Consider the following 15,295-nt stretch of genomic DNA (forward strand, 5'->3'; position numbering starts at 1 on the left):
TTATACCCGTCAGGCCAGGGTGGGGAGTGTAGGTCAAATCTTCCATTATTGAATAGGTAAATTAAAGAGGGTCGTTCTCCTGCAGAGGAGACTGAGGAGACCTAACGATGATGAAGGTGTTCATAGTTCTTTCATCGTTGGAACATAAACCGCTTGTTCCTAACCAGTCATATGCTACTTACTTTGCACTATTTGGTAAGCGGAACAAAGGCGCCCAGATTGATGCAATCTACCGAAGGCAAAGGCGGTTATATTGAGATGCTACATGCAAGCAACGAATGCTTGCTTTATTGATCGTTTTTACCATTGTTCGTGTACATAAAAACTGAAGCTGTAGAGATGCTAGTTACGCAAAGGTCTCGTAAAGAATTGACTCGCCGAGTCTCAGAATATTTATCCAAAATAAAGGCTTCTTTTTTGGAAAAGCTGTTTCTTCTTGCAATTTGTGGTTTGTGGTTTTTCCACTTAAGTATATCGTGCCTTTGATGAACAGGCGCGTGCTCCTCAACTCAAGTCATTATCATACCGAGCAGATAGGGTGCCAACTGCCAGTATGTTACATGCATGACACGGGCATAAATAGAGGGCGGGTCACGGTCGCCGCCCCCGTACGCTAATAAAGGAACAGACGGCTGACGGTGTATAAAGGTTATTTTTATTTTCTTACCATAATAGACACTATTTGTAAGGAATACAATACACCATTGTTATTAAAAAGAACATTGGTTGTAGACAAATAAACTCAGTATTATGTAAGCATGAAAAGAAAAGAGAGGTGTAATTAGACCTACTAAAGTAACATGAAAAACTTGTTATAATCCTATTGTTAGCAGATTACAGTACCATGTTATATGGAATCATAGTGGCCTATTATGTTTCAGGACATTTTTTCAGTGGCTTCACTTTGTTCTTTAAATTTTTCAATATTCGTATTCCGTCAGGTATTAAGCCATCCTCATGACTTTTTCTACTTATCAGAGATTATAAATTGCTTACTAAACCCTAAACAACTTTATTTTTTGTAGAGTCAGGTCATCCATGTAGAGTTCTACATTCCTCCAAGAGGCCTACTTACAAAGACCAAAAAAATATAAAAGTTTTATTCCGATTTAAGCTTTTAGGATAGCTCGAAGCTCTGAATAAGACTTTAATTCTTAAAATGCATTCTGTTTTTTATAAAAACTTACGAATCCATATCCAAATCCTTCTGCATCCCGACAAGGATGAAGTATTGCTGCAGTCGCCAGTCCTTATCGCTGGGCAACACCAGCTTCTCCGCCTCACTGGTATCCCCAACCTGTCTCGCTGCATCTTCCTCCACGAGAAGCTGTGCCAGGAGCTTGGGGTACACCTCAAAGATGTTCCCATCGCTGTACTCGCTAAGAGCAACCCACAGCGTGCTCGGGTCGTACTTGCCCGACATCGTACCATTTCAATTTGGAAATGGTTTATTGAAAAAAAGTTTTCCGCGAAGTTTCGAAGTGGCGTGAGCTCGTTTTCGTTTGGCAAAGCCTTTCCGCTGAGGGCCGCCCGACTACTGAGGCTGCCGTCGTCGGCAAGTCGTTAGTAACTTGTTGCATGTTCTTTGTGTGTGCTCTTACATAGGATGCTCCTTCTCTCTATAAAAATTATTGGCAAAAGGCAGTTTATATTTGCGCGCTCCATACGGCCAACGGAATACCCAACCATATTAGGTAGGAAAGCAAAAAATTGACCTCATTTTCTCGAGTGTTATGATAATTGAAAATAAAGAAAAAACTTTCGTTTGACGCACTCGTGTCATTGTTAGTGTCAAACATAGTTGTCACCAATTTTAAAAATCCCAAAAAAATAAAATGTTGAAACTAAATTCCCACAAAAATTAGACCCATTCAAAAATGTAATAAACCTTTCCCTAAAATGATTAATTCTGCGTTGAGTTGTTGATAGATACGATTATGGACCATCTGATGACCACAGAGGATAGCTACGCTGAACGCAGGCAGCTCTTCAAGAATATCTGGGAAACAGCCATGAATATAGAAGATAAAGACAATGATATCATGAATAAACCTAAAGTTATAAAGTAAGTAGGGTGTCCTTCCATCATAGCATTTAATTGTGTTAATCTTGTCGCCATTTGAACTTCATTATCCGCCATAGGCTTTCTTTTGCATGGTCTTATGACTGTAGAGTAGGTATCTTTCTAACTCAAATTTAATGCTATGAGATGAGGGTAACTTATTCCTTTACAAATCTCTTTATCATTTTATTTTATTTAATATAGAACATTAAGACTGGATGAAGTTGATCGTTATGGAGTAAACAAGAAGAAGAAACTGAAACTGAAGAATTTAAGAGCTGTCTGCAACAAAATTCTGGATTTCTGCGATCGGCAAGAAGCGGATGATTTGTTTTACGAACAGGTTCTTCTTTCGTAATATTTTGATAAGTTTATTACTTAACAAACCTATTTACTTACTTCCTTGTGTAACACACCACACCTAAAACCTGGTTTGTTGCAGATGAACGCGGAGGGTCAAGTACCGACACAAATAAATGTCGATCTAAAGCCAAAGAAAGTAAAACACGTCCGCACCAAAAAGAAAATGAAAAAGTCCAAAAGCCTTTACTCGCCGGCCAGGAGTCCCGCCCGCGCCAGAGCCACGACATCAGAGAGAAAGGACGACTTCAACGCAGAAGTTGCAAACAAAACCTCAAGAAACACTTCTCCTATAAAAATCAGGCGAGCGAACATAGCTAAACCTGCTACCAACAAAAACCTCAAGAAGAGATTATCAGCAACCAACTCCCCGAGAGATGTTATGATGAACCACAAAGTCATAAAGAAAGGTACAAAACTTAAAAAACTGTCCCAGGGCCAGTTGTCTCAACCCCAGGGTGTTGTTGCTTGGCCGTAATATTACGTGCGAAAGTACTATATTTTGATTGACTAGTGTTGTACATTTTCAGGTGCTATGAGATATTATTACGTTATCAAACCTGTTGTAGAACGTGTTACAATAAGTCCACCCAAAAAGCTTCTTCAAGTCCATAAAATAACTATCAATTAAATACATACTTATCTATTTCATAATGTAATCTAGAAATAATAATACTGAGATGTAATGGAAGGGAATACATTATTATTTTAATTACTTAGGTTTGTCTAGTAAAATAAGTAGGTTATTAGATGTGTAATTTACTGCCACGGTTTTAGTATGTAACGATAATAACATTTTGGCACAAATTTAATTAGAACGATATACCTAATATCACGAAAATACAAGTGTACCCAAGTAAATCCATTTAAAAGCAATAAAGTGTGGGAGTTAAAACAGTGTCTTTTATCCTTCTTCCACAATTCCTACCCAAAAACGTACGTACCTATTACTTAAAAAGGTAAAGAATATTTATTATATTCTTGTTTTTACGTTTAGTTTGATGCCGTTTTCATTTTTAATGGCTTTTATTTAGCATAAATGAGAATATTAATCATTTCAATTCAATTTATTTTAAAGTTACACAACTTTTAAATTTCCGCCTTTTGTGGTTTTCTCAACCGTTCCATTATACGATACGCATAGAGTTATTAACCAACACTCTATGATTATACGTAATTAAAATGGCTAGTAGAATTGACGTCTTCGAAATGTGAATGTTATTGTTAAAATCTTGCGTAATAATAAATTTTCACAATGAAATGTGAAATGTATGCGCCAATGTATTCTTTTGTTATTGAATTGGTAAATTGGCCAAATGTATTTTGTCTAAAGCTGTTATATTTCTTAAAACGAAATGTTTGATGACATTTTGTGTCAATTCTTAGTGATGTCCATGAAAAAAGTTGATGAAAACGATAAAACACAAATTCATATAAAAAAAAGTTCATTCATCATTATTTAACAATAGAAGAAGAAAAAAAAATATGAATCAGCTGAGGAAATTATGTAATTTTTAAATAAATATTTAAACAAATAAATAAATTCGATGGGTGCCTGGAATAAAGCCGCAATCGACAGAACACAATTTTACAGGAGAAGAGATTTAGTGAAATTTTTGAATAAAAACTAAACTACGAGGCGTATCCAAATGGTTTGTATATCAAACGATGCGTTATTTTTTCTGGAGTAACATATAATGTGCATAAGGTTATAGTGCTTAGAATATACCTTAAAAAAGGTAGAAATACATATTGCCGCTTCATACATTGAAAGTCGGTTCCGTAAGAGTCCATTGTGGTTTTATTCCGGTAAAAAGTGCAAAAGTAATCATACAGCAATAGTGCATTGCAGCGTTGTGCGCTGATCTGAAGGATGTATGGGGAATACAGTAATAGCGGTTTGCTTGAATTTAATGATCGACTTGGAAAATGTACTGGTGAATGCTGTGTACATTATATGTTCATATGGTCCGTATCGAAATGAGTACAAAGTTGAATATCTAGAGTGTTTCGTTAATATCTTTATATAAAGTAGTGGAATTCATTAGTACATAATGATAATATTATAATATTACACGCTTTTGCCCGCGGCTTTTTCGTAGTTTAGAAGTTATCAATAATTTTGTAACTTTTTTTCAATTTCATGACCTAGTAGGCTTTGAAAAAACTTATCTTTATTTCGGGTTGACTTATCTCAGATTTCTTTATTTTGACAATATCGCTATTAATTGCAAATGTTTGAAAAAAATATTCACCTTCCTATCTTTGATGCAAGATTCAAAATTTTTGCTAGAAACAAAAAAAATGCTTTTAGCAGAACATTCTCAAAATTTCAACTTAAATGTTTAAATAATAAAAAATGAGAACTTTCATAGGTCTAAAATAATTTTAAAAACTGCGCAGTTTTCTGGACATTCATAATAATACAAAAAAAACATGTACTTAATAGGCCACTATTTTTGTAATCGCTCCACTAAAGTGGTAAGTCGCTAAATGTTTTTGACTTTCTTAAAGTGAATTAATATGGGCAATCTTCTAAGTTTACATTACGTAGAACAGATTTAGAGACAATAACTGAACAGAACATGTTTTTATTCTCAGCAAGGAAGCTTTTGCCCTTTATCACACCTGGTGGAAACTGTGATCAGGCTCAAGGTAGAAGGAAACTTCAACTACAGAGAAACTATGGCTTCCTACCTCCAATGCCGAAACATATTGTTATTATAAATAAGCTTTAATGAACATAAACCAAATATCCCTCCTTCTTCTCTTCCTAAGTCCCCTTTATCTTCCTAAGTCTGTCGCCATTACATTAATGTTGACAGCATTACTGTGTTCCAGCAGTTGTCAGGTAGGTACACAGCATTGCTTAATGTAAATCCAATCAACATATTTTTATTGCATAGAAGAACACCATGAAGTATTATTACTTAAGAAAGTTTAAAGAAATTGTACAAGTAGGTAATGTTTATTGTGACTTGGTACACATAGTTTGTTTCGGGGAACAAAGCCGCAATGGCCGTTACTTGTAAAAGTTTGAAATAAAACTTTTAACATTGAACATGCCACGATTATTCTGGTAAACAAATTTCCGGGAATAACGATTCAATATCCATAGTGCTTTTGGTAAATCAGCCAGTTTCAAAGATAAAATTCTGAAAAAAAATCACAAGGTGTATAGGGACCCCCAGATTACGAAAATCGCTTAATCGGAAAACTGCTGCTATGGCTATTGCGGCTTTATTCCAGGCACCCATCGAATTGTACTATTACTTAACATTGGCAGAAGAGTTAAGAAGTTAAGAGTTTTGGTTACCACAAAAAACCTAAAGAAGTCAATTCCGAATAACACAGATTTTTTTTAACTCTTTTTGGTGACATTGCTTACCATGGATACTATGTATAAACTTTGAAAATCTTAGTATTAATATCGATATTTGATGCAATGTTCGGGGTAACGTCACTACTATAATCCGATTAAATTCGGTGGTCTTTCTTGGTTTGACGTTGAGAGTCGGATCTCTCACTCGAACTTACTGTCGAAATGTCAAAAATTACTGCCTATTTATCTAGTCGAGTTATTTTCCCGAACGATGCATACAAATTGACCCACTAAAATTAACAAATAAAATTGAATTTCGGTACTTTTTAGCTAATTATCGTATAATGTCTTGAAAATTTTGAGCTCAAGCGCTACCGGAAAGTGTTCCATCAGTATAAGGTAATGGATTTTAAATGCAATACGAGTTGAGTGGTTTTGTTCTCGGCGTTGATGGAATATCAAAGTTTTTGTATCGTGGTGCATCCTCTAACAGTGCTCTTATTGTTTTAATTCCCACGCTCATTTTGTTGGTGTTGTAGACGCCTGTAGAGGGATATCCTACAATGTCAGACTACGATCTTCAGTTTCAAGCTGATTTGGAGAAGGCCCAGGCTTTGAGTTTAGAAAGTCTGGCTCTGGAGCAATTTCGTAGACAGAAGCAAATATCCAGCGCAGGTAACTGACGTAATATTGTTTACTATGAGATTTCGTGAAGATGTTTGACCTTTTATCAGTCTAATTTTCATTATCTGTATTGGGAAGTCTATTTTGATTGTAGACCAAAGTGGCGTAAATAATTAGTCATTGTTGGTGAAATCTGTGAAGAACATTGCTATTGGTATTATAATAAATATCAAGTACTTTCCTACCTTACTGAAATAACCTGGAATGTATTGATAAACTTTGATTTGATTATCTTATAGATTAGTCTTGGAGGACAATGTGCATAATGTTTTAAATACTCATTATAATTAGCAAATCAAAATGTACTTGTTGTGTTAATGGCATTTTAATATCTAGTGGACTTGTAACATTTCCATTAAGTTTTATAATCTGGTTATCTATTTAGTCATTGTTACAAATTGTAGGAAAAGACTAGCAAAATTATATACAAATGCCTATTAGGGAATCCAATATTCCCTGCATATCATCTTACAAAGAAGCTTAAAAACTAACACTATCAAACCACCATCAACATGAATTATTTGATTAAAATAGATATCTAGCTATATTCAATAGATTTTCTTGATTCATATTTTATTTTTGTAATCAAAACTTTTTACAAAAATAATTAAGGTTTTAATTTGAATGTGCTAATTATCTCTAAAATTATGCTAAATATTTCATTTGTAAATTAATTATTACCAATTTTAAACATAATAAGAGAGGATAAATGAAATGAATCAGATTTTTAATATAATTAAAACCTTTTTATAATGTTGCCAGTGACATAAATATGAATGGTGATTCACCAATACTTTCATCAGGTCAACTTTATTGAGACAATAAATTCAATTGAAGCTGTGTCAACACCATTAAGTAGCATCGTTCTGATCAAGTATTTCCATTTGTTCGGTATCAATGTGAGAGGAAGGGGAGGTCGTTACCCCGAAGCTAAATAGAGCATTGATTAACACTTAATGATTGAGAAAGATAAATATTGTGTGGGCGCTGAGTTGGTGTCTAGGTACTCATTAACGTTACTTATTGATATTTGCATCATTATGCATTTTTATTAATTCTGGAATTAACTTGTCTGGAGAAAGGTAATTTTTCGATCTAGGTATTATACCTATTTAAAGAAATTTAAAAAAGTTGATTGTTGATTGATGGTTAGTTCTTTAAAAAAATAATCTGGTGCAACTGATCAAATAGGAAGAATAAATAATGAAATTCACTTGTCCTTGCCCTAATTAACTCAATTTAACTCTATTATTTTATGAGAATCAGGTAGTTAAGTAACAGCTTACAGTAATTAATATAATAATTATCCGTACAGTGATAGATTTAAACCTAAACATTATAAATTCTAAAATTACTTAACTTGAATATGATTCAATAGCTGCCTTTTAAATGATTAATTAACAGTATTTGTATCATTAGTTAATTAGGGAAAATTATTGAAAATCTAGTTAGTTCAGTCTTTGTTGCCCTAGTTAGTGAGAGTTTATTGTAATATGTACAAATAATCACACAAATGATGGATAACATTTAGAATTAGGTAATCAAAATTGTAAACAGACCACATATCATTATTAATGACCTTTAGAATATTTGTATTTTATTTAATCCTACCAATATTATAAATGCGAAAGTTTGTATGGACGTATGTATGTTTGTTACTCTTTCATGCAAAATCTACTGAACGGATTTTGATGAAACTTTTCAGTATTATTGTTTATTACCTAGAATAACATATCCCATCAAAAACAATACTTGTCAAAAAAACCAAGTCTCGCAACTCAGTTGTTCTACGGTAAAAAGTTGTGAGATCCATGTAATACCAAGTCCAGGCCAGGAAATCTTTAACGTTTTACATAAATATATTGACTTGGCCATCGCACTAAATAATTTAATTTACACGTGTTTTCATGCGATGGCCAAGTCAATATATTTATGTAAAACATTAAAGATTTCCTGGCCTGGACTTGGTATTACATGGATCTCACAACTTTTTACCGTAGAACAACTGAGTTGCGAGACTTGGTTTTTTTGACAAGTATTGTTTTTGATGGGATCTCATTTCTTTTTGTATTTTGTAGACAGCAGTTATGTATCTAGAAAACTGGACCGAAATTAATTTTACTCGACTTGGCGGTTGCACTACCGTGCCCCCAAATCTCATTTCTTTTTGTATTTTGTAGACAGCAGTTATGTATCTAGAAAACTGGACCGAATTTGTGCAAATTTTACTCGACTTGGCGGTTGCACTACCGTGCCCCCAAATATTTTAGTTTTTCCTTGATTCATACACCAAACACTACTTATATTCCAAATTTGAAGCTTCTAGGTCTGCTAGAAGTGCCTTAGAATTTTGATGATCGGTGAGTCAGTCAGTGAGTCAGTGAGTCAGTGAGTCAGTGAGTGACAAAATTAAGTAACTTTGACCCGTTATAATTCTTAAACTACTGGTTCAAATTGAATGAAATTTTAAATATACCGTGTCTTTACAATGCCTGCATAGCTAATGAAAATTCAGCCTTCTAGTTTTATCCACAACGAAGTTACAGGCGGTCGAAAATGGCCTGAATTGCTTCGAGAAAAGGATGGTACGGCCGTGCCGCTTTTTTGCTCGACTTGGTGGGGGCACTGCCGTGCCCCCAGATAGGCTTTAACTTATGACGATCTGTGACAAACTGAATTTCACGCAGGTGAAGCGAGCGAAAGCTAGTTTATCGTAAAAGTTGTTTGATTTTCTTTAAGTGTACCGAAGTACAAAATTAAATATAGCATACCTAGCATCTGTTTACAAATAAAACGGTGCTATTAAATCTTTAGCTCTAACAGATATGGGAGTTGTGCGAAGTGATTGGTTGATTGATTTATCTGGTCGATAAATTGGCAGATAACAATGTGGGCAGCGGCGTTAGTTGGCGCCGACGCGACGACAACGAGGGACCGCCGCCTGCGCTGCCGCCTCCGCCGCGGAAGCCACCGCGAGGCCGGCCTGCTACCGACACGCCTAGGTGAGGACACCAAGCACCTTATGTGGTTGTACCAAGAGCTGTTTTGCAACAGACATTTGTTGGCATGATGTGCTATCTACTGTACGGCTAGCACGAAAAACTTTCGAATTCGAATTTAGTACGAAAACTACAACAGCGCCCCTGTGAACGTGTCGTAAAGTGAACTTATTATGAGAAATCGTTGCACGAAACTTATTTTGAGAAACAAAATTGTCACGTTGTCATTTTAATTCGAAGGTATCGAATTTTGTCGCATACGCAAACGATTCGAAGACGAAAGTTGTTCATGCTAGAGGAACTACCTTACTTCTATTCTACTATACTTCTAACTAAACAGCTCACTCCAGTCCTTTCGACGTAGGCCTAGCCCAATGCGGGATTCTGTGACCCATACTTTGTTTCAACCGTTCTATGAAGCCGTTGCTGTCTGGAAGTGATCAAATTGTTGTAATTTAAATGTTGTTCTATAAAATGAAAACTTCATAGTAGGATCTGCTGGATATCCTGCTAATTCGATATTTACTTTACCTATTAGGGTAGCTTTAGCTTTTACGCCATATTTTTAACCCAGGTTATTTCTTCTTTTGTTTATGGCCAGACCTGGCTCCACCTTCTCTCCTTACAACTCGGTAGTAGATCTGGCTTAGCGGATCATTTTACTTTGTTTGTAGTTGACATCGTCAGAATAGCGACTTATTTCAGAGAAGCTTATCATAGATCAAAGATAATTGCGCAAAGCCGTCAACAAAACTAAGCGCGTGACGTCACAAACTGCTGACGAAACAATTTTTTTGTCAGCAGATCTACAGGAGCGAGTCCTACAAGAGATGATAGCAGCGACCTCATATCATTCGCGAGTCCAACCAGCAAAACTGCGCCCAAGGACCCGCATGCGTCGCTCAAGGAATACATTGATCAGATAAACAAGTGAGTTTGTTCTATTATTATTTAAACAACAACGAAATTGTCACGATTTTGGGAATCGAGTACACTATGTTGTTGTTTATATTTGGATCTCATAATTTATTTAAAGCTATGATGAAATGATGTGTAATGAATGCTTGGTATTCGAATATCTATAATAAAGGACATTGTCAGAAACCGCCTAAAAAACCGCCCAAAAACATTAACCCATCATAATTATTTTCTATTTTTTTTAATACATTAAGCACCCTTTCGTTCTAATGGACACTTAAGCATCGAAAAATTAAATAAATAAGTCTTTTAACGTTTATTCTATAATACTATTACAACTTCCGGACGTTTTGGTGCGTGGCATGGTCTAAAACCTATCAAGTTCCATAATTTTTGCCGATAAAATCTGTACGAGGCATTACCGTACTTTATTGCTGGGAGTCCATGTATAGTGATGTTCCTGCGGCCATCATAGACAATAAAATATCGATTTTGAAAATAAAATAAATCGTTAAACTGCTTTGAAGACTAGATTTGCGTTAAAAGCTAAAAAAATATTGACACTATTACAAGAAGCTATCTAAAGTGTCCAACTGGTCGAAGGTCGTAAATAAAATAAAAATAATTAGGACCATAAACTGATATTCATGGTATCATAACTGTAAAAGTGTCAGAATCCGATGTTGAATCCAATGCCAGTTGAAGTGTGAGGAACATATATCAACCTAGTATAGTTGCCAGTCTCTCATAATCTATGCCAATGAGGGTTTTCGCGATTGAAAAATCCGCCAGATGGCAATACGTAGACGTGAGGTCCAAATGCTGCATGTTTGGTTATTTTTGACATGACATTGACAGATATCCACCAATCATGCAGCATTTGGACCTCGCGTCTACGTATTGCCATCTCGCGGATTTTTCAATCGCGAAAACCCTCATTCGTAGCACATTAATAATAGACCAAATGAACTTTTATAGATTGTGAAAGAGAAGATAAAGATTTTATTATTTTATTAAAATCTTGCCACGAAGTAGTTTTTCAGTAGAAACCAGGATTGGATAATCGCTACAGGCAAGTATCAGAACATTTTATAAATATTTTTAATCGATTATATCCTTGTGAATCGTTTTAATAAATTGTCATTTTACTTTTTCAATTAAAACTTTTTCAATCCCTAGTCTTGTCAAACTGTCATAATGTCAACAAATTATAAATGTCACGTCAGTTGACTCAATTTCAGTCTTCTGTGCGTTTATTGTATTTTTATTTCAATGAAATAGTGCTAAAGGGTTAGTACTAAAAGTGAAAGCCTTTTTTCAGAAAGAAAACCAATGTGGTGCCCTTATTATTCATACTGTTTGAAAGTTACAAGTCAGTGATACAGAGTTGCCGACATTATAACTCCGTAGTGATACCATACCAAAGAAGAAGTTTTCCTAAACACACACACTTGTGTTATTTTTATATGTGATCAAATAAAAAGGATTAATTCTACTGCTCAAATGGAATAACTTATCCCAAGAGACCGAATATAAAAAAAAACCTCTCCATAGAAATTATCACCATCACGAGGATGTGAATTTTTTTGAGAATTTGATATTGGTCCTGTAAGAAAAGTAGTTGTATTTCAGTAGTAGAATCAACCCTTCTTGTTTCATCAGCAAGAGTAACTATAAAAACGCCCTGTAGGTAGGTATTATTAAGCTGAAGAGTTTGTTTAGTGTCAAAGACTGTCACACAGTGTAACTTAAATTGGCATATTATGATAATGAACATAAAAACTTAAATAAACATTTATGTTAATATTTTTTGTATTTATTTATTTTCCCAAAGCTTCACAGTGACAGCTGAAACAGCAATACTGTTGTAAAACTAAACTTGGAACAAACTGTTCCAAATATTTTACAAATTAAAATAAAACCGCATGTTGCTTTACTTTCTCGTATAGGTAATAAATGTAATTAATGGCTAGATTATTAATGTTACTTTGTTACCCTCAATAGTGAGGAGATCTTATAAAATGGTAACCCTGATTTTCATTGTCATTCAAGTGCTCTTTCTTCGCATAGGCTTCTGTGATTTGGCCAAGGGCCACACACATTGCGATAACATTATGCGACATTGATTTGACAGCAGCGGAGTGAAGTCTTGCGACTATGCAAAATGATACCCTGTAATCGTAGCGCATATAGACATAGACGGGGCGGGGCACATAGCTCGTAGAGCTGATGGCCGCTGGGGCAGGAAAGTTCTTGAGTGGCGACCACGAGCCGAAAGACGTAGCGTGGGCAGGCCTCCCACTAGGTGGACCGACGATCTGGTGAAGGTCGCGGGAGGTGCCTGTATGCGAGCGGTGCAGGATCGGTCTTCGTGGAAATCCTTGGGGGAGGCCTTTGTCCAGCAGTGGACGTCTTTTCGGCTGAAACGAACGAACGAACGATACGTATTACCACTATTTACCAGACATTACTATTTATTGCATACTCGCCGGATTACACGTAGGATCACGCGAGTTACAACTTCGGCCTTGCATTATTATAAGATCTTGTTCCGCCCTTTTACGAACTTCCTCCGTGAGGATATCCCCGCCGAATTCTATGATGAACCTATCAAAAGTCATATTCTGCAATGTCAACCCACCACAAGGTGGACCGACGACCTGATAAAGGTAGCGGGAAGGCGCTGGATGCAGGCCGCTACCAACCGTGCGATGTGGAAGTCATTGGGGGAGGCCTATGTTCAGTAGTGGACGTCCTGTGGCTGAAATGATGATGATGATGATGAAATGAATGAAAATGACAAATCTTCGAACGTGTATAATACCGTGCCAAAGTAATCATATAATTTTGGCACCTTAATAACTATTGCCGTTTTTGTTGTAAAGATCATGCAGCGCTACTTGCGGATATTATTGGAAAGAAAACTATGTGGGCTCTAGATCTGACGCCGCTTTAACGAACACGAAGTGCTCATACAATGCGGCGTATTTTCTTCCAGTCTTTAGTCAGGACTTTAGTCGAATTAAAACCCCGGTTGAACGTGATATAGCCGCACTAGAATACGATGCTTTTTTGCATAATCGCAAGACTTCGTTCCAGTGTCGACCGAATGTTATCACGATGTATGTGGCCCAGGGGTTACCGTAGCCGCTAAGGTTTGAAACTTCTTGCTTAAAATATTGTAGTCTTTGGCATAGACTACGACGGTAGTCATAGAGATAGGAGTTTGTTATCTCGTGTCAGATGTAAATGGTGAAAAGAAAACTCATGATTCGTGTTATTTTTATGCAATATATGTAGGTATTTTATAAAAGTGGAACCCCGAGTGATCTCCAAAACCCATTCTATTATTATATACGATTCGGCTTCGATATCTATAATACAATAGGAGTTTATTTCATGTGTCAGATGACAAGGGTGGAAACAACCTACGATTCATGTTGTTTATTTACGTGCAATATGTGGGCATATTATAAAAGTGGAATGCCGAGTTGTATTTCTAAAACTTGTTCTATTATTTTATACTATTTGGCTGCGACTCGGCGTGACGACAATACAAAACATTTTTCGCGAATCGGTGTTCATACATTCACACAATACATTAGACGCCATGTTGTCATAAACGACATATTATAAAATCGCTGTGATTTAATATTCTTAATCATTAATTTTATGGCAAGTGTCCATCAGGAATCATTGTTCTTACACACAGAATCGTATTATTTCGCTTTCGGGTAGTAATATGTCAAAATTGTTGGTTCTTAGGCGAACAATGTATGGAGAACGAACATTGTCCTTTCAATGCAAAGTTGGAGTGACTAGCTTTTTGAATAACATAGTTTCATAAGAGTACCTGGAATGCAGCATGTTTATTTTTTCTAAGAATGAAACGAGATAATGAAAGACACGCACTTAAAATATAAATTGCTTTTTTACTTTTTATATCTCGGAACCTGTTGTATACTCGCGCATGTTTGATAAAAGATATCATGCTGATAAGGTGTGAAGATAAACACGGGCTTATTTTTTGATCATGATGAGTGTTTTAAAGTATTATAACTTAATTTACAACATAATAGTACTTTTTACATCAGACTATATTTTTGTTAGCAGTATTTTAAGGTAGCTGGACGCAGGCCGCTACCAATCGATCAACATAGAAAGCATTGGGGGAGGCCTATGTTCAGCAGTGGACGTCCTATGGCTGAAATGATGATATTTTTGTTGAAAAATAGCCCCTATTACTATGATTCTACAGTGTTTGACTTAGCGTAAGAGTAAAATAAAAATTAACTTTTCAGACAAACAGAGGAGCTCACCCTAAACACTCCAGAAACAGCTCCAGTTACGATGAATAATCACCCGTACAACCAGATACCGGGGTACCCATACTCGCAGTATGCGTACTACCCGCCGCCTTACGGGCAGCCGCCGCCCTACCCACCTTCTACTCCCTACGGCATGCCGGCGCCTATGCCCACTCCAATTCCAACCCCCATGCCTGGGCAAATGCCCAATTACTACTACCACCAGCCCCCGACCCCACAGCCTGACGTCACCCCTGTATATACGCCTGTCCACACCCCAATCTATGGCCCAACCATGCCGTACAGTCAGACGCGTATGGCAACGCCGTCGCCGTACGTGGGATACCCGCCTCCGGTTCAAACTTCTACCTACAACTACAATACAACAAACATGATATCGCGGCCGCCGAGGCCGGCTAGTATCTACCCGCAGTTGACTCAAACGCACTCGTACCCGCCTCCCGCGGCTAATGCGAGCTACAATAACAATAACAACAACCCCCCGGTGGTGAAGAATGAGCCGAGCAGAGAATCTGTGGACACTTCCAAACCGAGGAAGTTGTCGGAAGTTAGTATAGCGGTAAGTATTCCCATTTTATTTTATTTTTCACGAAAATACAAAGTTACTTATTAGTTATTTATT

At 36.4% G+C, this 15,295-nt stretch overlaps 2 protein-coding genes across 2 annotated transcripts in view; both read left to right on the plus strand.

Moving 5' to 3' along the window:
- Positions 1-1,749: 1,749 nt before the first annotated feature.
- Positions 1,750-3,311, plus strand: LOC135073642 (uncharacterized). Its single transcript, XM_063967798.1, has 4 exons — positions 1,750-2,065; positions 2,267-2,405; positions 2,505-2,832; positions 2,953-3,311. The coding sequence occupies exons 1-4, from the start codon at positions 1,938-1,940 to the stop codon at positions 3,051-3,053; spliced, it is 696 nt and encodes a 231-aa protein (XP_063823868.1). The 5' UTR covers positions 1,750-1,937; the 3' UTR covers positions 3,054-3,311.
- A 2,694-nt stretch (positions 3,312-6,005) lies between these two features.
- LOC135073502 (uncharacterized) overlaps positions 6,006-15,295 on the plus strand; it is a 37,145-nt gene continuing 27,855 nt past the window's right edge. Inside the window, exons 1-5 of the mRNA XM_063967687.1 lie at positions 6,006-6,143; positions 6,284-6,419; positions 9,310-9,430; positions 10,229-10,357; positions 14,647-15,232. Coding sequence (XP_063823757.1) covers positions 6,308-6,419; positions 9,310-9,430; positions 10,229-10,357; positions 14,647-15,232 — 948 coding nt within the window. The 5' untranslated portion in view covers positions 6,006-6,143; positions 6,284-6,307. The remainder of the gene's footprint in view (positions 6,144-6,283; positions 6,420-9,309; positions 9,431-10,228; positions 10,358-14,646; positions 15,233-15,295) is intronic.

Source organism: Ostrinia nubilalis, chromosome 7 (assembly GCF_963855985.1).
Source record: "Ostrinia nubilalis chromosome 7, ilOstNubi1.1, whole genome shotgun sequence".
NCBI lineage: Eukaryota > Metazoa > Arthropoda > Insecta > Lepidoptera > Crambidae > Ostrinia > Ostrinia nubilalis.